The sequence below is a fragment of the Salvelinus fontinalis genome, chromosome 4 (assembly GCF_029448725.1).
Source record: "Salvelinus fontinalis isolate EN_2023a chromosome 4, ASM2944872v1, whole genome shotgun sequence".
Lineage (NCBI taxonomy): Eukaryota > Metazoa > Chordata > Actinopteri > Salmoniformes > Salmonidae > Salvelinus > Salvelinus fontinalis.
Window position 1 is genome coordinate 52,192,449 of NC_074668.1, and position 25,520 is coordinate 52,217,968.

Sequence of the window (25,520 nt, forward strand, 5' to 3'; positions counted from 1 at the left end):
TTACTCAGTGCTGCCCCTTGCAGCCATAAGAAGTTAAGAACTAATGGATCTATCATTTCCTATACAACATGTATTTTTTAGTTATGTTTATGAATAGTTATTTGGTCAGAATATGTGTGTCAGAAAAAGTGTCAGAAAAAATCCGGACGTAGTGGGGAAAAGTAGCTAAGTTAGCACACGGTGTAACCATTGATTTCAGCTCTAAATATGCACATTTTCGAACAAACTCTATATGCATTGTGTAATATGATGTTACAGGACTGTCATCTGAAGAATTCTGAGAAGGTTAGTGAAACAATTAATATATTTTGGTGGTTTATACGTTATCGCTATTTTTGCCTTGAATCAATGCTGTTGTTATGTTTGCTAATGTGCTAAGCTAATTAAACGCTATATTGTGTTTTCGCTGTAAAACACTTGATAAATCGGAAATATTGTCTGGAATCACAAGATGCCTGTCTTTCAATTGCTGTACACTATGTATTTTTCAGAAATGTTTTATGATGAGTATTTAGTTATTTGGCGTTGGTGTCTGTAATTTTTCTGTCTGCTTTCGGTGCAATTTCTGACTGTAGCTGCAATGTAAACTATGATTTATACCTGAAATATGCACATTTTTCTAACAAAACATATGCTATACAATAAATATGTTATCAGACTGTCATCTGATGAAGTTGTTTCTTGGTTAGTGGCTATTTATATCTTTATTTGGCCGAATTTGTGATAGCTACTGATGGAGTAAAAAACTGATGGAGTAAAAAAAGTGGTGTCTTTTGCTAACGTGGTTAACTAATAGATTTACATATTGTGTCTTCCCTGTAAAACATTTTAAAAATCGGACATATTGGCTTGATTCACAAGATGTGTACCTTTCATCTGGTGTCTTGGACTTGTTAATGTGTGAAAGTTAATATTTAAAAAAAATATATTTTGAATTTCGCGCCCTGCACTTTGAGCTGGCTGTTGTCATAAGTGTACCGACGTCGGGCTGCAGCCATAAGAAGTTAACCTGTTTGGGCTGCAGGGGCAGTATTGAGTAGCCAGATAAAAGGTGCCCATTTCAAACGGCCTCGTACTCAATTCTTGCTCGTACAATATGCATATTATTATTACTACTGGATAGAAAACACTCTCTAGTTTCTAAAACCGTTTGAATTATATCTGTGAGTAAAACAGAACTCATTTGGCACAAACTTCATGACCAGGAAGTGGAAAGTCTGAAATCGAGGCTCTGTTCTACTTCCTGCCTATAAATGGGCATGATACGTATTAGTATACATGCACTTCATAGACCTTCCCCTGGATGTCAAGAGGCGGTGAGAGAAGAAATTGAGTGTTTATCTTGGTCTGAAGTGGAATACAAGCTCTTTGTATGACATGTCACCCATTTCCTGTTTTCTGGAGAGCGCGAGGAGGCACCTGGATTTGCCTTCTGTTTGGCTGCCGTTATGGACGACTAATATCTCCGGCTTTGATTTTATTTGATACATGTGACCATATCATCGTAACGTATGTTTTTTCAATATAGTTTAATCAGATTATTGAAATTTTTTCGGGAGTTTTGCCGTGTTCCGTTCTCTAACTTTGTTGACTTTGGAGTGATCCGTCCCACTTGGCAAGTGCCCATGCTAAATGAAGAGGGATATTTGCCGTTCCAGATCAAAACAACGACTGTTCTGGACAAAGGACACCTTATCCAACATTCTGACGGAAGATCACCAAAAGTAAGAAACATTTTATGATGCTATTTCTAATATCTGTCGTGCATGTTGACTGGTCGTGGGCGCCCAAGTGTTTCTGGCTATTGTGGCTATGCTAATATCACGCTACATTTTGTTTGCGCTGTAAAACATTTAATAAATCGGAAATATTGTCTAGAATCACAAGATGCCTGTCTTCTAATTGCTGTACACTATGTATTTTTCAGAAATGTTTTATGATGAGTAATTAGGTATTTGACGTTGGTGTCTGTAAATATTATGGCTGCTTTCGGTGCAATTTCTGATTGTAGCTGAAATGTAAACTATGATTTATACCTGAAATATGCAAATTTTCCCGAAAAAAACAAATGCTATACAATAAATATGTTATCAGACTGTCATCTGATGAGGTTGTTTCTTGGTTAGTGGCTATTTTTATCTTTATTTGGCCGAATTTGTGGTAGCTGCTGATGGAGTCATAAACTGATGGAGTAAGAATATTGGTGTCTTTTGCTAATGTGGTTAGCTAATAGATTTACATATTGTGTCTTCCCTGTAAAACATTTTAAAAATCGGACATGTTGGCTTGATTCACAAGATGTGCACCTTTCATCTGGTGTCTTGGACTTGTTAATGTGTGAAAGTTAAATATTTAAAAAAAAATATCTTTTGAATTTCGCGCCCTACACTTTGAGCTGGCTGTTGTCATAAGTGTACCGGCGTCGGGCTGCAGCCATAAGAAGTTAAAACTTCTTCAGGCTGCAGGGTGAATATTGAAAAAACTGGAAAATATGCGCACATTTTCAAACGGCCTCTTAAGAAATTTTTGATATTCCAATATGCATATATTTACTATTATTGGATAGAAAACAGTCTATAGTTTCTAAAAACGTTTGAATTATTGCTCTAAGTTGAACAGAACTATTTTTACAGCCCATTTCCCATCCAGAATTGAGATTTCCAAAATGCGATGTCTCTCTTTAAGACCTTGTCTATAAAAGGTCATGACACTTAGGACCGTAGAAACACGTCATACGCCTTCATCTGGGTGTAATGCGGAAGTGAGAGTTGAAAGGAGTCGAATATCTCTTCCAGAGACTGAATAGTACACCTTCTTGTGAGACCTGCGCAGTTAAAAAAAAATTCCGGGCGGGAGGCAGAATCTGGACTCGGCTCCTGGAAGACGCTCGATAAAGGTGAATATGATCTCTGACTACGATATTATTTGATACATGTCACAAAATCATCCTAAAGTATGTTTTTTCAATATACTTTAATTATATTATTGCAATTTATTCTGGACTTTAGACGTGATGCTTTGGAAGAATTTTTTGAAGAAGGAGAAGTTAGCGCCGCACGGCCATTGGGCTTGCTAACCAAAGAGGGAAATATTTCGTTCTGGAACCCAACTAAAGACTCTACTGGACAATGGACCCCGTTACAACATTCTGATGGAATATCAACAAAGATAAGGACCCAATTTGGGATGCTTTTTCATATATCTGTCGAACTGTGCTATGCTAACTGTGCTAACTGTGCTATGCTAGCGCTTGACTAGAATCAATGCTGCCGTATGCTAGCTTATGTTGTTAGCTAATATAACGATATATTGTGTTTTCGCTGTAAAACACTTCAAAAATCGGAAATATTGGCTCTATTCACACGATATTTGTCTTTCATTAGCTATCCACCATATGTTTTTCTGAAATGTTTTATGAGGTGTAATTAGTAGTTGACGTTGGTGTCTGTATTTTCTCTGGCTACTCCCGTGTGATTTCAGACTGTAGCTATGCTGTAGCAATGATGGGAGCAGTAATATAAAACTGATTTATAGCTAAAATATGCACATTTTATGAACAAAACATAGATTTATTGTGTAACATGTTATAGGACTGTCATCTGAGGTAGTTTTTTCTAGGTTCTTTAGGTTGGTTCTAGGTTAGTTCGGTTGGTTTGTGCATGCTACTTGAATCATAATTCATACATCATAATCATAATCATACGTGTCTGTCCACTTTTGTATTTGGTGGTGAGCTAACATAAATATATGTGGTGTTTTCTCTGTAAAACATTTTAAAAAATCGGACATGTTGGCTGGATTCACAAGATGTTTATCTTTCAAATGCTGTATTGGACTTGTTAATGTGTGAAAGTTAAATATTTAAAAAAAATAGATTTTGAATTTCGCGCCCTGCAGCTGTTGTCATTTCGTTCCGACGTCGGGCTTGCAGCCCAAACAGGTTAAATACTAACAAGGGAATAACCTACAGGTGCAAACAATAATTAGAGCAAGAAAAAGGAAGGCTCCTAGGAACGGCTCCTGACGTTCCTACCAGCCTTCTCAGGGTGGAGGGTCCTGAACTGACGAAGGAGGTCAGGGTCCAGTATGTCCTTGGCAGGAACCCAGGAGCGCTCCTCGGGACCGTAGCCTTCCCAGTCCACCAGATACTGCCAGGACCGCTGCACCTGGCGGGAATCCAGTATCCGGTGGACGGTATAAGCCGACTGGCCACCGATGACACAGGGCGGAGGGGGAGGTCTGCCTGCCGGGATAAGGGGAGAAAAAACAACAGGTTTTAATAAAGAAATGTGAAATGTTGGATTGATCTTAAGGGATCTGAAAAGTAACGGGATTGACTCTCCTGGCAATCTTAAAGGGACCGATGAACCTCTGGGACAGCTTGCGAGACTCCACCCGTAATGGCAAGTTCTTAGTTGAGAGCCATACTCTCAGTTGGTACTGCTGAGAGGAACGCAGAAGATTAAGACGTGCCTTCTTCCACGTAAGCCGACAGCGTCTGATGAACCTCGAGGCTGAAGGCACTCTGACTTCTGCCTCCTGGTCCGGGAACAATAGAGGCGCATAGCCAAACTGACACTCATGCGGGGATATACCAGTGGAGGAGGAGCACAAGGTGTTGTGCGCTTACTCGGCCCAAACAATGAAGGATGACCATGTGGACGGGTTGTTGGAAACCATGCATCTGAGGGTGGCTTCCAGCTCCTGATTCATCCTCTCAGTTTGGCCATTGGACTCCGGATGGTACCCTGAAGATAAACTGGCCGTGGCCCCTATGAGTTGGCAGAAGGCCTTCCAAAACCTTGAGGCGAACTGGGGACCTCTGTCGGAAACCATATCTTGCGGAATCCCAAAGACTCGGAACACATGGTTAACCTGTCTAGGATCAGCGTGGCGCTAGCGGCACACCCCCCCCCCCCCACTGAAAAACCAGTGCCGCGAAATTCAAAAAAAATATTTTTTTTAAATATTTAACTTTCACACATTAAAGTCCAATACAGCTAATGAAAGACACAGATCTTGTGAATCCAGTCAACATTTCCGATTTTTAAAATGTTTTACAGGGAAGACACAATATGTAAAGATGTACATCTATTACCTAAAAACACATTAGCATAATCCACCATCTTTTATTTGTCCACCAACACCAGTAGCCATCACCAATTCGGCTAAACTAAGATATTTATAGCCCCTAACCAACAAAAAAACTCATTAGATGACAGTCTGATAACATATTTATGGTATGGGATAGGTTTTGTTAGAAAAAAGTGCATATTTCAGGTAGATGGCATAGTTTACAATTGCACCCACCATCACAAATGGACTAGAATAATTACAATGAGCAACGTGTTTACCTAACTACTAATCATCAAACATTTCGTAAAAATACACAGCATACACGAATCGAAAGACACAGATCCTGTGAATACAGACAATATTTCAGATTTTCTAAGTGTCTTACAGCGAAAACACAATAAATCGTTATATTAGCATAGCACATAGCAATTAGCAGCCCAGCATTGATTCTAGCCAAAGTGAGCGATAAAAGTCAACATCGCCAAAAGATATTAATTTTTTCACTAACCTTCTCAGAATTCTTCCGATGACACTCCTGTAACATCACATTACAACATGCATATACAGTTTGATCGAAAATGTTTATATTTAGCCACCAAAATCATGGTTAGACAATGTGAAATGTAGACAAGCTGGTAAAGAAAAAGTCCTTGCGCCACTTAGACAGTGATCTACTCTTATACATAAATACTCATAAACGTGACTAAAAAATATAGGGTGGACAGGGATTGATAGACAATTTAATTCTTAATACAATTGCGGAATTACATTTTTTAATTTATCCTTACTTTTCAATACAGTTTGCGCCAAGCGAAGCTACGTCAAAAAACATGGCGTCCTAAGCCACTAAAATGTTTCGACAGAAACACGATTTATCATAATAAAAATGTCCTACCTTGAGCTGTTCTTCCATCAGTATCTTGGGCAAAGGATCCTTTCTTGGGAGAAATCGTCTTTTGGTGGAAAGCTGTCCTCTTGCCATGTGGAAATGTCAACTGCGTTCGGGATGAACTGAAAAGCGTGCCCAACTTTTCACATCGTTGCAAAAATAAATGTCCCAAAATCGCACTAAACGGATATAAATTGCTATAAAACGCTTTAAATTAACTACCTTATGATGTTTTTAACTCCTATAACGAGTGAAAAGATGACCGGAGAAATATAACAGGCTAAACTAACGCTTGGAACAGGTGCGCGCCGGTGTCCTCTAGGCTCATGACGCAGCTCCCAAAGAATGACTAGCTTCAGGGTTTTTTCATTTGTAGGGCCTGTGAACGCGCAATCGACCTCGTTGGAATCGTCATCACGTAAAGGCATCCAGGGGAAGACGTAAGAAGTGTCCGTATAGTCATAGCAACGACAGTGCCCTTTTAACTGACTTCAGAAGATTGGCCAACATTTCTCAAATCTGACTCCATGTCAGGGAAATTGCTGTAGAATGGGCTCTGTTCCACTTAGAGACAAAATTTCAACTCCTATAGAAACTATAGACTGTTTTCTATCCAATAATAATAATAATATGCATATTGTACGATCAAGGATTTTGTGGGAAGCCGTTTAAAAAATTAGCCAAATTAGCATAAATAGTCTAAACAGGGCCCCCATCCCCAACAGGTTAATCACCAACTCAGCTGTTTCCTTGGCAGAAGGTAATTTGGTCAAGGGAACAAACCTGGCCGCCTTAGAAAACCTGTCGATGATGACTAGGATCGTAGTATTACCATGGGACGGAGGAAGGCCAGTAATAAAGTCCAACGAGATATGGGACCAGGGTCGGTGGGGAATAGATAGAGGGTGAAGGAGTCCTTGAGGGCGGAGGTGAGAAGATTTGCCCTGGCAGCACACGGAACAGGCCTTGACGAAAGTGGCAACGTCTTCTTTTATGGTGGGCCACCAGAACTTACGCTGGATGAACTCCAAGGTGCGACCTACGCCCGGGTGACAGGTGAGGCGAGAGGAGTGCCCCCACAGAAGGACTTGGGACCTTGCTGCCTTGGGAACAAACAACCGATTAGCAGGACCTCCTCCAGGGCCCGGTTCGATGGCTTGAGCTTGTTTCACGGAATCCTCCACTTGCCACGAGATCGGAGCCACGATCTTAGCGGCCGGAAGGACAGTCATGTTCTCGAATGGCAGGAGAGTAGATTCGTGACAAGGCGTCCGGTTTGAGATTCTTCGACCCGGGTCTATAGGTGAGGATAAACTGAAATCGGCTGAAGAAAAGAGACCATCGAGCTTGTCTGGAGTTCAACTGCTTCGCCTGCTGGATATACTCCAGATTTTTGTGGTCCGTAAGCACTTGAAACGGTTGAGAAGCCCCCTCGAGCCAGTGTCTCCATTCCTTCAATGCCATCTTAACCGCTAGGAGTTCACGATCCCCCACATCGTAATTCCTCTCGGCCGGGGTAAGCCGGTGAGAGAAGAAGGCGCAAGGATGAAGCTTCTTGTCTTCACCCCTCTGAGACAGGACAGCTCCAACCCCAACCTCTGATGCGTCTACCTCCACCACAAAAGGTTCATCCGCCGTTGGTAGTGACAGGATGGGAGCAGAGAGGATGCGCTGCTTGAGTCCTTGGAAGGCCGTCTCAGCTTCTCTTCCCCACAGAAACCTTGTGTTGCCACCCTTGGTTACAGCTGAGAGAGGGGCTGCCACCGAGCTGAAGTTCTTGATGAACTTGCGGTAAAAGTTGGTGAAGCCCAGGAAACGCTGAACTTCCTTAACGGACTTGGGGGTGGGCCAATCCGCTACCGCCCCTGCCTTCTTGGGGTCCATCTGGACTCGACCGGGTTCCACTATAAATCCCAGGAATTGTACTCGAGAGGAATGGAATTCACACTTTTCCGGCTTAACGTACAAATGGCTGTCTAGGAGGCGTTTGAGCACTTGTCTGACATGCTTAGTGTGTTCTTGAAGGGAGCTCGAAAAGATGAGGATGTCATCCAAGTAAACAAACACGAAGATGTTAAGCATATCCCTAAGCACATCGTTTATGAGCGCTTGGAACACAGCCGGGGCGTTGGTCAGGCCGAAGGGCATCACCGAGTATTCGTAGTGACCAGTAGGCGTATTGAAAGCGGTCTTCCACTCGTCCCCGAGTTTGATCCGCACAAGATGGTATGCGTTCCGCAGGTCAAGCTTAGTGAAGACAACTGCTTCCTGGAGCAGCTCAAAGGCTGTGGCCATAAGGGGTAGCGGTTACGGACGGTTATGGCATTGAGTCCCCGGTAGTCAATGCAAGGTCGTAATCCACCGTCTTTCTTGGCCACAAAGAAAAACCCTGCTCCCGCCGGCGAGGTAGATGGACGCATGAGGCCTGCTGCCAGAGCGTCCTTGTTGTAGGTATCCATAGCAGCTCGTTCGGGAGGAGAAAGGGAAAAGATCCGACCCCTGGGAGGGCAGGTCCCCGGAAACAGGTCGATGGTGCAATCGTAAGGTCTATGGGGTGGTAGTTTGGTGGCCCTCTGTTTGCTAAATACCAGTTTGAGGTCATGGTAACACTCGGGAACTCGGGACAGGTCGATGGATTCTAGAGACTCGGAAGGGGAACTCTGGGAACTCGGGAAGATACAAGTGGCTTGGCACGTAGGACCCCACTGCTTGATAGTGCCCACAGACCAGTCGATGTGAGGGTTATGGCTGTGAAGCCAGGGATAACCAAGGACGAGAGGGAACTCGGAACAGGAGATCAGATGAAAGTTCATCACTTCCTGGTGTTGGGAAACTGAAAGTCGCAGGGGGGTAGTGGCACGAGTGACAAGTCCAGATCCCAAAGGGCTTCTATCCAACGTAGTAACCCTTATGGGGTCACTTAGAGGTTCAGAAGGAACGCCATTCTCCTTCGCCCAGACCCCATCCATGAATTTACCTGCGGCTCCAGAGTCTACCAAAGCTTGAAGAGAAAACTCGTGGTCGTCCCAGGAAAGGGTAACTGGAATGAGCAGGCGGGAGTTGGATGGATGGGAGGAGGTTATGTTTCCCATTACAGTCCTCCCAGGCCTGCACGGGAGAGTGCGTTTTCCTGGAGCCCGGGACACGTGGAGCGGAAATGGCCCGGTTTGCCGCAATATAGACAGCATCGCTCCCTCATCCGGCGGTCTCTCTCAGCCTGGGAGATGCGTCCAACCTGCATGGGTTCTGGTGGAGCCAGCGAGGATAAAGGTGGAGACTCGGAGCTGGAACCGATAGGAGCTAGGGTGAGCGGTCTACGGTTGAGTTCTCTCTCTCTCAGACGCTGGTCTATGCGTGAAGCCAACTTGATAAGGGACTCGAGGTTGTCCGGTGGTTCCCGAGTGGCCAGTTCATCTTGGATGGTGTCAGAAAGACACTTCAAAAAACACACTGTGAGCGCCTCGTCGTTCCAGCCACTTGCTGCTGCCACAGTGCGGAACTGGATGGCATAGTCCGTCACGCTGCGCCGACCTTGGCGGAGAGTCAGGAGCTGTTTGGCTGAGTCAGGGCCGTTGGTAGGACCTTGAAACACTCGCTTGAATTCTTCAGCAAAGGTAGAGTAGCTGGCACAGCAGGGACTTTGGGCATCCCACACAGCAGTAGCCCAGGCTAGGGCTTTTTCCGACAGCAGGGTGATGATATATGCTATCTTGGACCGGTCGGTGGGAAACGACGATGGTTGCAGCTCAAAGGAGAGAGAACATTGGGTGAAAAACCCCTTACAAACACTCGGATCCCCTGAGAACCGTTGGGGAGGCGGCAGACGAGGTTCAGCCAGGGGGTTAACTGCCAGGGGCACTTGAATCGGATGAACTGGAGCAGAAGCGGTTGCCGGGGAAAGTCGATCCGAAATCTGCTTTATGGAAGTCAGCATCTCTGACAGAAGTTGAGAATGTCTAGCCATTAAGGCCTCTTGCTGAACCAGAGCAGCTTCGTGGCGTTGGACAGTCCCCTCGTGGTGGGACAGCATGGAAAAAAAATCCTGGGTACTGGCTGCCTCTGGGTTCATTATAAGGGCTCAGTGTTCCTGTCAGGACCCGGTGCAAGAAACAGTCACTAATAATCGTCAGAACCCAGAAGATGAGGCAGACACAGCAGTACTAGAGATGGTGGTTTAATAAAAGAACAAAATCTTCAGGCAAAGAAACTAAATCCACAATGTCCAAAAATAAAGCCAAAAGGCACAAAATGGAAATCCTCCAAAATACAAAAGAAACTCCACAAAGTGGTAAAAAACAGCAGGGAAAAACAAACCTCAAAAGACTACTCAAATAATACACAAGAACTAAACCAGAGAACCTCTGGAAAATCCAACAAGAGAAATATCTGAATAAAACAAGGCTTGGGCTGGGTGTTAACTTACAAACACTGAGCAAGGAACTGAGGAACACACAGGGTTTAAATACTAACAAGGGAATAACCTACAGGTGCAAACAATAATTAGAGCAAGAAAAACAAAAGGTACAAAAAAGGTGCAATGGGGACATCTAGTGACCAAAACCCGAACAGTCTTGGCCAAAACCTGACAATTGTGGTAAGCTAATATAATGCTATATTGTGTTTTCGCTGTAAAACACTTAATAAATCGGAAATATTGGCTGGAATCACAAGATGCCTGTCTTTCATTTGCTGTACACTATGTATTTTTCAGAAATGTTTTATGATGAGTAATTAGGTATTTGACGTTGGTGTCTGTAATTATTCTGGCTGCTTTCGGTGCAATTTCTGATTGTAGCTGCAATGTAAACTATGATTTATACCTGAAATATGCACATTTTTCGAACAAAACATAGATTTATTGAATAACATGTTATAAGACTGTCATCTGATGAAGTTGTTTGTTGGTTAGTTTGGTTGGTTCTTGGTTAGTTAGGTTGGCTTTGTGCATGCTACCTGTGCTGTGAAAAATGTCTATCCTTTTTTGTATTTGGTGGTGAGCTAACATAAATATACGTGCTGTTTTCGCCGTAAAACATTTTAAAAATCGGACATGTTGGCTGGATTCACAAGATGTGTACCTTTCATTTGCTGTATTGAACTTGTTAATGTGTGAAAGTTAAATATTAAAAAAATATATATTTTGAATTTCGCGCCCTGCACTTGAGCTGGCTGTTGTCATATTGTGGGCGGCCTCGGGCTTGCAGCCATAAGACGATCATGACACTGTCATGATGATTGATGGGTAGTGACCTCTTTGAACTGTGGAATGTGTTTGAACATTTGAAAGAGTATGGCTCCTGTTCTAGTGAACATAGCTGTTGTATATGAAACAGTAATGCCCGGGGTATTGGTCAGCCGGAGTATAAGTAAGAGCTGTGAACACTACGAACTACCTCGAGAGATAAATCCCAGAACACTTAAGAAGAAATTAAACATGTTTCCTAGACAAATTGTAGGTGTATTGTGTTCCTCGTGTCAAGAACACAATGACAAAACCATCGAAGACATTCTTTGTGATGCCCCTGATTGTTTTAATGGAGTGCTGGATATGAATGATGGCCATATGGGTTACATTTTACAACTGGACGATTCAATTTGGAAGATGTTCACAAACAGCAGGAACAGCACCCCTTTTCAAACAAAAGCAGGGAGTTTTTCTCCTGCACTGCGGATGAGAGAATGGCTTAAGATACGGCTTGCTCTATGCCAGATCGAACAGGCCCTGAGTGGGACATCCCTGCCTGGGTACACACTGGAAGAGGAAGTCTGCAGGCCAGATGATTTGAAAGCCATAAGAATCTCTTCAGTTGCGTATAGTCCATACTCCAAAGTGACAATTTTAGGTTGTGCCGAATTCGATAGTTCAAATGCAACCAAATCAGTTAGTTCGTATGTATTTTCAAAAGCCCGCATGGAGGTCAACTATTTTGTGCCTGTCTTTAGCTTTAGGTGGGGTGATTATCATACATTCCTTGACATGATGAAACAAGTGGAAAATCTTTTCCAACATCGTGAACAATTATGTCGTTGGGCGCTTCTGTCCTTAAGACAGAACCTGGGCCTAAAGGCAAGAGGGTTGATCTATCCAGGGAAAGAAAACATACGGAATCTGGATGGAGCGGGATATCGTGCAGGGAAAAGACATTGTCTGAACCAGACGGATCTTGAAGATGGGGATTTAGAGACTGATGGATGTGTTTTTTAAATTTTATTTATTTAACCTTTATTTAACCAGGTAGGCAAATTGAGAACACGTTCTCATTTACAATTGCGACCTGGCCAAGATAAAGCAAAGCAGTTCGACACATACAACAACACATAGTTACACATGGAGTAAAACAAACATATAGTCAATAATACAGTGAAAAAAAAAACAAGTCTATATACAATGTGAGCAAGTGAGGTGAGATAAGGGAGGTGAAGGCAAACAAATATATGTATAAATAAATAAAAATATAAAAGGCCATGGAGGCGAAGTGAGTACAACACAGCAAGTCAAATAGAAACTAAAAAACACTGGAATGGTTGGTTTGCAGTGGAAGAAAGTGCAAAGTAGAGACAGAAATAATGGGGTGCAAAGGAGCAAAATAAATTTATAAATAAATACAGTAGGTAAAGAGGTAGTTGTTTGGGCTAAATTGTAGATGGGTTATGTACACGTGCAGTAATCTATGAGCTGCTCTGACAGCTGGTGCTTAAAGCTAGTGAGGGAGATAGGTGTTTCCAGTTTCAGAGATTTTTGTAGTTCGTTCCAGTCATTGGCAGCAGAGAACTGGAAGGAGAGGCGTCCAAAGGAAGAATTGGTTTTGGGGGTGACTAGAGAGATATACCTGCTGGAGCGCGTGCTACAGGTAGGTGCTGCTATGGTGACCAGCGAGCTGAGATAAGGGGGGACTTTACCTAGCAGGGTCTTGTAGATGACCTGGAACCAGTGGGTTTGGCGACGAGTATGAAGCGAGGGCCAGCCAACGAGAGTGTACAGGTCGCAGTGGTGGGTAGTATATGGGGCTTTGGTAACAAAACGGATGGCACTGTGATAGACTGCATCCAATTTATTGAGTAGGGTTTTGGAGGCTATTTTGTAAATGACATCACCGAAGTCGAGGATTGGTAGGATGGTCAGTTTTACAAGGGTATGTTTGGCAGCATGAGTAAAGGATGCTTTGTTGCGGAATAGGAAGCCAATTCTAGATTTGACTTTGGATTGGAGATGTTTGATGTGAGTCTGGAAGAAGAGTTTACAGTCTAACCAGACACCTAGGTATTTGTAGTTGTCCACATATTCTAAGTCAGAGCCGTCCAAAGTAGTGATGTTGGACAGGCGGGCAGGAGCAGGCAGCGATCGGTTGAAGAGCATGCATTTGGTTTTACTTGTATTTAAGAGCAGTTGGAGGCCACGGAAGGAGAGTTGTATGGCATTGAAGCTCGCCTGGAGGGTTGTTAACACAGTGTCAAAAGAAGGGCCAGAAGTATACAGAATAGTGTTGTCTGCGTAGAGGTGGATCAGAGAATCACCAGCAGCAAGAGCGACATCATTGATGTAAACAGAGAAGAGACTGCCAGAGGCCCGGACAACAGACCCTCCGATTTGACACACTGAACTCGATCAGAGAAGTAGTTGGTGAACCAGGCGAGGCAATCATTAGAGAAACCAAGGCTGTCGAGTCTGCCAATGAGGATGTGGTGATTGACAGAGTCAAAGGCCTTGGCCAGGTCAATGAATACGGCTGCACAGTATTGTTTCCTATCGATGGCGGTTACGATATCGTTTATGACCTTGAGCGTGGCTGAGGTGCACCCATGACCAGCTCTGAAACCAGATTGCATAGCGGAGAAGGTGTGGTGGGATTCGAAATGGTCGGTAATCTGTTTGTTGACTTGGCTTTCGAAGACCTTAGAAAGGAAGGGTAGGATAGATATAGGTCTGTAGCAGTTAGGGTCAAGGGTGTCCCCCCCTTTGAAGAGGGGGATAACCGCAGCTGCTTTCCAATCTTTGGGGATCTCAGACGACACGAAAGAGAGGTTGAAGAGGCTAGTAATAGGGGTGGCAACAATTTCAGCAGATAGTTTTAGAAAGAAAGGGTCCAGATTATCTAGCCCGGCTGATTCGTAAGGGTCCAGATTTTGCAGCTCATTTAGAACATCAGCTGACTGTATTTGGGAGAAAGAGAAATGGGGAAGGCTTGGGCGAGTAGCAGAGGGGAGGGCAGTGCTGTTGTCCGGGGTAGGGGCAGCCAGGTGGAAAGCATGGCCAGCCGTAGAAAAATGCTTATTGAAATTCTCAATTATAGTGGATTTGTCGGTGGTGACAGTGTTTCCTATCTTCAGAGTGGTTGGAAGCTGGGAGGAGGTGTTCTTATTCTCCATGGACTTTACGGTGTCCCAGAACTTTTTTGAATTTGTGTTGCAGGAAGCAAATTTCTGCTTGAAAAAGCTAGCCTTGGCTGTTCTAACTGCCTGTGTATATTGGTTTCTGGCTTCCCTGAAAAGTTGCATATCACGGGGGCTGTTCGATGCTAATGCAGAAGGCCATAGGATGTTTTTCTGTTGGTTAAGGGCAGTCAGGTCAGGAGAGAACCAAGGGCTATATCTGTTCCTGGTTCTAAATTTCTTGAATGGGGCATGCTTATTCAAGATGGTGAGGAAGGCATTTAAAAAAAATGACCAGGCATCCTCTACTGACGGGATGAGATCAATATCCTTCCAGGATACCCCGGCCAGGTCGATTAGAAAGGCCTGCTCGCTGAAGTGTTTCAGGGAGCGTTTGACAGTGATGAGTGGAGGTCGTTTGACCGCTGACCCATTACGGATGCAGGCAATGAGGCAGTGATCGCTGAGATCTTGGTTGAAAAACGCAGAGGTGTATTTGGAGGGCAAGTTTGTTAGGATGATATCTATGAGAGTACCCGTGTTTACGGAATTGGGGTGGTACCTGGTAGGTTCATTGATAATTTGTGTGAGATTGAGGGCATCAAGCTTAGATTGTAGGGTGGCTGGGGTGTTGAGCATGTTCAAATTTAGGTCGCCTAGCAGCACGAGCTCTGAAGATAGATGGGGGGCAATCAGTTCACATATAGTGTCCAGAGCACAGCTGGGGGCAGAGGGTGGTCTATAGCAGGCGGCAACGGTGAGAGACTTGTTTTTAGAGAGGTGGATTTTTAAAAGTAGAAGTTCAAATTGTTTGGGAACAGACCTGGATAGTATAACAGAACTCTGCAGGCAGTCTTTGCAGTAGATTGCAACACCGCCCCCTTTGGCCGTTCTATCTTGTCTGAAAATCTTGTAATTGGGGATGAAAATGTCTGAATTTTTGGTGGTCTTTCTAAGCCAGGATTCAGACACGGCTAAAACATCCGGGTTGGCAGAGTGTGCTAAAGCAGTGAACAAAACAAACTTAGGGAGGAGGCTTCTAATGTTAACATGCATGAGGCCAAGGCTATTACGGTTACAGAAGTCATCAAAAGAGAGCGCCTGGGGAATAGGAGTGGAGCCAGGTACTGCAGGGCCTGGATTCACCTCTACATCACCAGAGGAACAGAGGAGGAGTAGGATAAGGGTACGGCTAAAAGCTATGAGAATTGGTCGCCTAGAGCTACTAGAGCAGAGAGTAAAAGGAGGTTTCTGGGGGCGATAAAATAGTTTAAAGGAATAATGTACAGACAAAGGTATGGTAGGATGTGAATACAGTGGAGGTAAACCTAGGTATTGAGTGATGATGAGAGAGATATTGTCTCTAGAAACATCATTGAAACCAGGTGATGTCATCGCATATGTGGGTGGTGGAACTGAGAGGTTGGATATGGTATAGAGAGCAGGGCTAGAATCTCTACAGTGAAATAAGCCAATAAACACTAACCAGAACAGCAATGGACAAGGCATATTTACATTAAGGAGAGGCATGCTAATCGAGTGATCAATAAGGGTCCAGTGAGTAGAGGTTGGTTGGGGTCGTGGCGATACAGACAGCTGGCCGGGTATATGGCTAACGGTAGCAGCATAGGATGGAGGTCTGTTTGTAGATACCTTGTGCGTTTCCGTCGGTAGGTTAGTGGGGTTCCGTGTAGTGGGGTTCCGTGTGGTAGAGGGGATCAATCCAAATTGGCAAAATAGATATAGTGACCCAAGGAAAAAAATAAAAAAAATAAATAATAATAATAATAATAGTTGTCCAATATACTTGTTCAAATAGCAGCCGATAAGACAGCTAACGATTAGCGGGCCTCAGATGAGCGTTCAGGTAACGTCGGGACGGAGGTGCCAGTTGGATAAATCCCTCGGGCAGATAACGTCGGCAGTCAGTCGCGGCAGTCAGTCGTGAAGGCCCGGTGGGGTTCCGTATCTGCAGCAGCAACAAAAGAAACGGGTCCGGATGGTGATGGAACTCCTCAGCTGGCTAGCTCCAGAGTGATTTGAGTTTGCTCCGGGGTCGACGTAAGCCAATAGTCACACGGTTTGCAGCTAGCTAGCTGCGAAATCAAGGTGCAAGTGTCCAGAGCCTGCGGCTGGAATCCGGGGAAACTGAGAGAAAAAGAGTCCCGGAATGCTCCGGTCCGAGTCGCGTTGCACAAAAGTGCCGGTAGATTATCGAGCTAAAGGAATAGCTGATGACCACTAAACGTGGGCAGCTGAAACACCAACGCTAGCCAGCAAACCGGCTAATTTCGGGGCAGCTACAGATTAGCTTCTGGCTAGCTATCGGAGAAGCTTCTGGTTAGCTTTCAGGCTAGCTTCTGAATTAGCCCCTGGCTGGCTTCCACGATGGATTTTCAGATTGAGGTAAAATAATACTTTTTGTAATTGGTGAAGCGGGTTGCAGGAAAGCTTTTGCAGGAAAGCTTTTGTAGTTTGTAGTGTTGGTTGAACATAGAGCCTCCCCCCTGGCCTTTTTCTGTAAGAAAAGAATAGTGTGTGTCTGCATTTTTGTTTTGAAACAATGTTTTTTTCGGGGTGTGTGTGTGTGTGTGTGTCTCTGCAATTGTTTTTGAAACAACGTGTTTTTCTAAACATTGTTTTAAACACTAGGGGGTCATTTGCACATAAGAATCTCCATACAACAGGTGTTATTTCCCAAGGATGGGGGTTACACCTAAAGCCTATGGCTGCCTTAAATATGGCTCCCAATCAGAGACAACAATAAACAGCTGTCTCTGATTGAGAACCAAACCAGGCAACCATAGACTTTCCTAAACACCTACACTGAACACAACCCCATACATACTACAAAAACCCCTAAACAATACACACACCTAAACTAGACAAAACACACAAACATCCCCCATGTCACACCCTGACCTAACTAAACTAATAAAGAAAATCAATATAACAAAGGCCAGGGTGTGACACTGAGGAACAAACTAAGGCCTGTTTTTCTTTACGCATTCCTACGCCCTCAAGCTATTTTCAACGTAAATCCAAAAAATAAAATGCGTAATAATCTTTATACATTAAGCATTAAACAAAGTGTGTACACTATTTCAAAAAGCTAATCTTGTGTTTACAGCTGACAGCACCCCTACAAGAATACCCGAGGCATTATGGACTCTACCAGTGACTGACTACCGGGGTGATGAAACCGAGGATATTCTACCGTTCTATACGGCCGGCTTTGCCAAAACTCAAAATAACACAAGAATCGTAGATTTAATTAACACACAGCTACACATCCCCAGGAAACTCCAGCCAATCGCTATATAATCTAGCACCTAAGGCGTATCCCAATTCTTCACGACTCCACAGAACTGTGACTCAATTACACCGCACAGAATCACCACGGTCAGAGAAGGCTGACTGGTCTGAAAAAGATTGGATTTAAGAGCATGCTCTCTATAGATACGGTATGACCAGTTTTTTTATTAGTTATACATTTTTTTGATAGAATATGTTAAAACAATGTCAAATAATGTTTTTTTTCAGACTCCATGTCACGGCCGTCGTAAGAAGACCAAAGTGCAGCGTGGTGAGCGTACATATCCTTTATTTTGGAATGACGCCAACAAAACAACAAACGAAAGACACAACCGTGAAGCTTACAGGGCTAAGTGCCACAAACAAAGTCAACTATCCACACTGAAAGGAGGGAAAAGGGATACCTAAGTATGGTTCCCAATCAGAGACAACGATAGACAGCTGTCCCTGATTGAGAACCATACCCGGCCAAAACATAGAAATAAAGAAACATAGAAAACAAAAACATGGAATGCCCACCCCAAATCACACCCTGACCAAACCAAATAGACACATAAAAAGGCTCTCTAAGGTCAGGGCGTGACACTCCAACGATACCTATACGAACCTTGCAGAATCTACACAGCCAGAGGACATTGGGATAGAAACCACTTTATCAAGGATTCCTCAGAAGAACAAGCATCAAACAACCAGAGGTAATTTAACTTAAACCCCCAAGGCCTAACAGTGAAAACTGTGTTAATATTTTTATATATTTGAAATGTACAGTTTAAAAATGCATTTTCTCTTTTAGTACTATTACTGGTTATTTTTATATAATATACATTTTATTTTTAATACACTATTTTGTATAGATTTTTCTTTTGGACTCCTCCCAGGCGTATACAGACACAGAAGGCCCAATATGTCGAGAGGAAGAGGCCGAGGAGGAAGAGGGCGCCAATGACATACAGATTAAAACATCTAAATCTGATGATAACTTCAACGCTGTAAATGTCAATGATGAGGAAGACGATGTGTTGATGTATGAAGCGGCCAAACAGCTTGATACAGTCAATTCTGCGGTAGAAACAATATTCATTGAAGATAGTCTCAATGAGGACACTGATCCTGAAATAGAACGCCAAGATAGGTTTCTCACAGTCTTTTACAGGGCTCTAAAAGCCAGAGAGGTTCAGCTACACACACGTATGGTTGCTTTACTAAGGCGTCAATACAGTCAAGATCTATCCTTCCGTCTTAGAACAATGCCCCGCTTGATAAGCAACAATCCGATTAAAAAAACGCCCAAACAAGCGATAAAAACTGTATGTAACACGGATACTTCTAGAATACCAACAGAACTAATATCCTTAATTAACCAAATGAATGAGACAGGGCCAACCTCCCCACAGCAAACCTCCCCATCAATAACTCAGACACATGAACACCCATTATCGCAGGTCCCCCCTGAACTCATTTCCTTAATTAACCAAATTAATGAGACAGTGGCGAAGCAGATCTTGAACAATGTATAGCCCTGCTGGAACGCCTTGTTCAATCTAATTTAGCCATGATAGCTGATAGGACCCCAGAACTTGTTGTACAAATAGTTCCCCAACCCCTAGGCGGAGGGGATCAGAGAAGGAAACTTGATAGTCTCATGCAATCAGAAATCATAAACAATAAGAAGGCATATCTCATAAACGTTAACAATCTTGGTAATCAGTTATGCTTTGCAATAGGCCTATCACATTTACTCAACCCTGGATGCACTGATCTAGAGGCTTTACAAAAGGCTAGGGAGCTCCAAAATGCCGTCGGTCTGGGTATACAGGAGGCTGTGGCTTTCTCTGACATAGTCAAATTAGAAAATTTTCTGAACATTAAGATTGTGGTTTTGTACCATAGTAGAGCTAATTCAGCTCTCTTGAAATTCTAGAACAACCCACAACCTCATCCTCAGATTCTGTACTTGTATGTGCAAAACACCCATTACTATGCTATTACCAACATCAGAGCTTTTTTAGGAGCACCATATGTTTGTCCAGCATGTCATACAGGCTAAACCCGAAAGGGGGGTCACTCTTGTCGTTATAACTGTTCAGTATGTCAGGATGAAAAATGTCCGATGCAACCCTTAAACCTAACACCCTGTGCGGATTGTCAACGTACATGTCGTTCTGCCTACTGCTATGAAAAACACAAAATTGAAACATGGCACCCCAAGGCATGTAAATCTGTAAGCAGTTGTGACATTAACAAGAAATGTCCAAAATGCCATTGCAATTACAACCTTAAAATAGTCAACCCTGAACCTCACGTGTGTGGTATCATACGTTGCCCAATCTGTAAAGGGCCTTTGAAAAGCAGAGACACTGAAGTGGTTCAATAAGTGCCACACGAGGGCTATAGTCAGCCCTTGGCTGAAGATGAACATTCAGAGAAATATGTGTTTTATGACTTTGAGACTAATCAGCTATCGGGGTTTATTTGCCTATTTTTGTATCCATCATGACTTTCAAGGGTGAAAAGTGGTCGGCAAAGGGCCCCAATTGTGCACTACTCTTTCTAAAACACTTCAGAAAACCCCAGTACAAAAACTTCACATTTGTAGCTCACAATTCTAGAGCCTATGATTCCTATCTTCTTTTGAACCTCTTGATACAACAAGGCGTTGCACCCAGGGTCATAACGCAAGGTAGTAAGATCTTGTGTTTTGTAGATCCCGCCTTCAACCAGAGATACATTGACAGTTTAAGTTTCTTACGCATGAGATTGGCTCAAATGCCCGAGGCCTTGGGTTTTGAAAACTCTGTGAAAGGTTGGTTTCCTCATTTCTTCACATCTGAGGAGAATCTACATTATATTGGATCTTATCCCAGCCCCGAAATGTACGGGTGTGATCAAATGTCTCCCAAAGAGCGAGAGAGATTCATGACATGGTATGAGACAGTACGTCATAATACCTTTGATTTCCATAAAGAGATGGAGTCATACTGTGACAATGATGTGGTTATACTGCGTGACAAATGCCTCAGATTCAGAGAAGAGGTAATCAAAGATGCCGGCATTGACCCCTGGAGTTGTACAACTGTTGCATCGGCATGCATGAAAACCTATCGCACACACTTTTTACCCCCAGCATCTATAGCTATTCCATCGCCTGACAACTACCGCCGACAATTCAAGTCATACTCTAGCGGGTCCATTCAATGGTTGGAGTACTTATCCCAGGATAAAAGGATAAAAACATTTTTATTCAACATGCTTTGAATAGAGGGGAGAATAATATTGGCACGTATCACGTAGATGGATACACAAGAGATTGATGGTGTTGAGACAGTGTTTGAGTACAACGGTTGTTTCTTCCATGGTTGTAAATCTTGCTTTTTGCCCCAGGCCATGTGTGTCTTAACCCGAAAGACATTTGGGGATATGTACCAGGAGTTCCAAGACAAATTGGAATCTTTACAGGCTGCTTATGGGTTGAAAGTGAATGTGATGTGGGAGCACAAGTGGACAGAACTCAAAAAGTCTGATCCTCATGTTCGAGCTTTCCTTTGACATCCCCGAACCCCTGGAACCCCGACAGGCCTTGTATGGAGGCCGTACCAATGCTTTGACATTACGGTATGTAGCGCAACCCGATGAGACAATTGGATATGTAGATTTTACATCCCTTTATCCTCATGTAATGAGTTCCTCTTGTTATCCTATGGATCATCCTGAAATTATTCACCCTGACTTTGACTTACCACAAAACTATTTTGGTCTGATAAAAGCAACTGTTTACCCTCCCCGGGGTTTGTTTCTTTCAGTGTTGCCTTACAAGGGACCTCAAGGAAAACTTTTCTTTCCCCTTTGTCGCATCTGCAGTGAAAACAACAACCAGGAAAAGCCTTGTAATCATTTAGATCAAGAAAGAGCCCTGACAGGTGCATGGGTCACCGTTGAATTCTCTAAGGCTCTAGAGAAGGGGTATCGTGTGGCCAAAATCTTTGAAGTGTGGAACTTTTCCAGGTAATCAGACACTCTTTTTATTAAAGAGTACATCAAGACCTTCTTGAGATGCAAGCAAATGGCTTCAGGGTATCCTGCATCGGTCACAGATCAAGAGAGCAAAGACAAATACATTCAGGACTATCATGACAAAGAAGGTATACGTCAACAAAACCAAAAGAATAGAGGTCAACAAAACCAAAAGAAATCTGTCGAAATTGTATTTTAAACTCGCTTTGGGGTAAGCTATCCCAGAGAAGCAATATGCTAACAACGTTGATCATAAAAGATCCTGAAGAATTTATGGAATTGTTTTTTTCAGACCAATACGAAATTTCACATTTTTCATTCTTGAGTCAAGACATTGCCCTGGTGCAATGGAGACATAACAAGAAGTGGGTTCTACCCCCGGGTAATGTAAACGTGTTTCTTGCAGCATTTACCACGGCCTATGGTCGACTTGAACAGTACACACTCATGGAACAGCTGCAGAGGCGGGTTCTTTATCATGACACAGACTCTGTGGTCTATATAAGCAAACCGGGTGATTGGAACCCCCCTCTTAGCAACTATCTGGGTGGTTTAACAAGTGAACTCGAAGATGGTGACCATATCATAGAGTGGTCATCCTGTGGTCCCAAAAGCTATGCTTTAAGGACTAAACACAATCACGTGGTGTTGAAAGCCAAAGGCGTGACTCAAAACTATGAAAATTCCCCGTGTGTAAACTTGGAATCAATCACACGCTTAGTCGAGGGGTTCATAAACGACCGGAATAGTGAATTGGAAATTTTGAACTCCTACAAAAAGATTGTTAGGGATAAAAGGGGTTCCATCTACGTAATGCCCCACTTACTAAAAGATTCCGGGTAGTCTATGACAAGAGATTGCTTTTACCTGACGGGACCACCTTGCCCTTTGGTTACTCACTTATGTTACAGGCCCCGTGTGTCTTAATTTCTCTAGGGTAGGGGGCAGCATTCGGAATTTTGGATGAAAAGCATGCCCAAATTAAACTGCCTGCTACTCGGGCCCAGAAGATCTGATATGCATATAAGATTTGGATATAAGATTCTGGAAGATTTGGATAGAAAACACTCTAAAGTTTCCAAAACTGTTAAAATAGTGTCTGTGGGTATAACAGAACGGATTTGGCAGGCGAAAACACGAGAATAATCCATTCAGGAAGTAGTTTTTTGGGGGGCTTTGTAGTTTTCTATTCAATGCCATTATAGTATCCATTGACTTAGGACTCAAATTGCAGTTCCTTTGCCATCCACTAGATGTCAACAGTCTTTAGAAATGGTTTCAGGCTTGTATTCTGAAAAATGAGGGAGTAAGAGCAGTCTGAATGAGTGTCACAGAGCTTTTTCATGCGCACGACTGAGAGAGTGCCTTTCTTGTTTACCTTTTATATTGACGACGTTATTGTCCGGTTGAAATATTATTGATTATTTAGGCTAAAAACAACCTGAGGATTGAATATAAACATAATTTGACATGTTTCTATAAACTTTACGGATACAATTTAGATTTTTTGTCTGCCTGTTTTGACTGCGTTTGAGCCTGTGGATTACTGAAGAAAACGCGCAAACAAAACGGAGGTTTTTGGGTATATAAAGAGACTTTATCGAACAAAAGGAACATTTATTGAGTAAATGAATGTCTGCTGAGTGCAACCATATGAAGATCATCAAAGGTAAGGGATTCATTTTATCTCTATTTCTGACTTGTGTAACTCTTCTACTTGGCTGGTTACTGTTTGTAATGATTTGTCTGCTGGGCTATGTTCTCAAATAATCGTAAGGTATGCTTTCGCCGTAAAGCATTTTTAAAATCTGACACCGTGGTTGGATTCACAAGAAGTTCATCTTTAAACCTATGTAAAATATGATTTGTTTTCAGAATTTTTATAATCAGTATTTCTGTATTTGAATTTGGCGCCCTGCAATTTCACTGGCTGTTGAAGAGGTGGGACGCTACCGTCTCACGTACCCTAAAGAAGTTAACCCTTAAGATATAATGGCTGCTGTAGAAGGTTTTGATCCCAAGTTGCAACTACCCTTTTCGGCCTTAAACGCAGGCCCATCCAATAGCGGCAAAACTTGTTTTGTAAAAAGTATTTTAGAGAATTCTGAACATGTATTATCTCAGAAACCTGACAATACTGTGTGGTGTTATTCATGTTATCAACCTTTGTATGATGAGTTGTTGAAGAAAATAAAAATCAAGTTTGTTGAAGGAATACCCGCATCCCTGTCTGATTATGAACTTTTACCTCCTCATATAAACAATCTGCTGGTTTTGGACGATTTGCTATTTGCCGGTAGCGAACATCCTGAAATTGCACAAGCTTTTACTCAATATACTCATCATCAAAACCTGTCAGTGCTTGACTTGGTACAAAATGTGTTTCACCAAGGTAAAAATAGTCGTACAATTAGTTTGAACGCCAAATACATGGTTTTGTTCAAAAACCCTAGAGACAAACTACAAATAAACACTCTAGCTCAGCAGATATGCCCTGGAAGGAAATCCTACTTCATGGAAAGCTATGAGGATGCTACCAAAGCACCATTTTCTAATTTAATCGTGGATTTAAAATCAAATACTCCAGAACACCTGAGGCTTAGAACAGGATTGTTTCCGTGGGAGTGGTCGACGGTTTACATTCCTAAAAAGTAACCAATATGTCTCTGCGTTTAAAAAGAAACCTAACGCTCTTGAGATCCCTAGTTGGGGCTGCCCCTACAGAACGGAAGACCATCTTGGCTCATTGTTCTTCAGATCTCATATTATGACTATGTGAGATTGCTTTGAATGTCCTCAAAGGATGCATTCCACTCACCCTGACACAATTAAAACAATTAACCTTTCTAGCTCAGGGGTTCCGCTAGCGGAACACCCACAACATTCCACTGAAAAGGCAGCGCGCGAAATTCAAAAATATTTTTTTAGAAATATTTAACATTCACACATTAACAAGTCCAATACAGCAAATGAAAGATAAACATCTTGTTAATCTACCCATGGTGTCCGATTTAAAAAATGATTTACAGTGAAAGCACAACATATGATTATGTTAGGTCAGAGCCAAGTCACAAACACACACAGCCATTTTTTCAGCCAACAATAGGAGTTAGAAAAAGCAGAAATATAGTTAAAATTAATCACTAACCTTTGATTATCTTCATCAGATGACAGTCATAGGACATCATGTTATACATGTATTGTGTGTTTTGTTCGATAATGTGCATTTATATATTAAAACAAATCTCAGTTTACATTGGCACGTTACGTGCAGTAATGTTTTGATTCCAAAACATCCGGTGATTTTGCAGAAATACTCATAATAAACATTGATAAAAGATACAAGTGTTATTCACAGAATTAAAGATAAACTTATCCTCTATGCAACCGCTGTGTCAGAATTAAAAAAAAACTTTATGGAAAAAGAATAATCTGAGAACGGCGCTCAGAGCACAATCCAGCCAAAGAAATAGCCTCTTTTTTGGCGTCAACAGAAGCTCCAAAAACACTATAAATATTCACTTACCTTCGAATAACTTCATCAGAAGGCACTCCCAGGATTCCCAGTTCAACAATAAATGACTGATTTGTTCCATAAAGTCCATCATTTAGCCACTTGTTGTTAGCATGTTCAGCCCAGTAATCCATTTTCATGACACACGAGCAATCCCTCCAGACAAAAACTCAAAAAGTTCCGTTACAGGTCGTAGAAACAAGTCAAATGATGTATGCAATCCATATTTAGGATGTTTTTAACATTAATCATGAATAAGGATCCAACCGGAGAATTTCATTGTCTGAAGAAAGAGCATTGGAACGAGAGCCCTCTCTCTCGTGAGCGTGCACAATGAGACCGAGA

General features: G+C 42.6%; 1 protein-coding gene across 2 annotated transcripts in view; it reads right to left on the reverse strand.

Moving 5' to 3' along the window:
- The window catches only part of LOC129853983 (uncharacterized), a 65,628-nt gene that overhangs the window by 19,904 nt on the left and 20,204 nt on the right, over positions 1–25,520 (reverse strand). The window contains exon 2 of one of the 2 annotated variants that reach the window (XM_055920568.1): positions 4,034–4,243. The exons of the other annotated variant lie outside the window; for it this stretch is intronic. Within the exon in view, the coding sequence (XP_055776543.1) occupies positions 4,034–4,243 (210 nt within the window). The remainder of the gene's footprint in view (positions 1–4,033; positions 4,244–25,520) is intronic. 2 annotated transcript variants of the gene reach the window in all.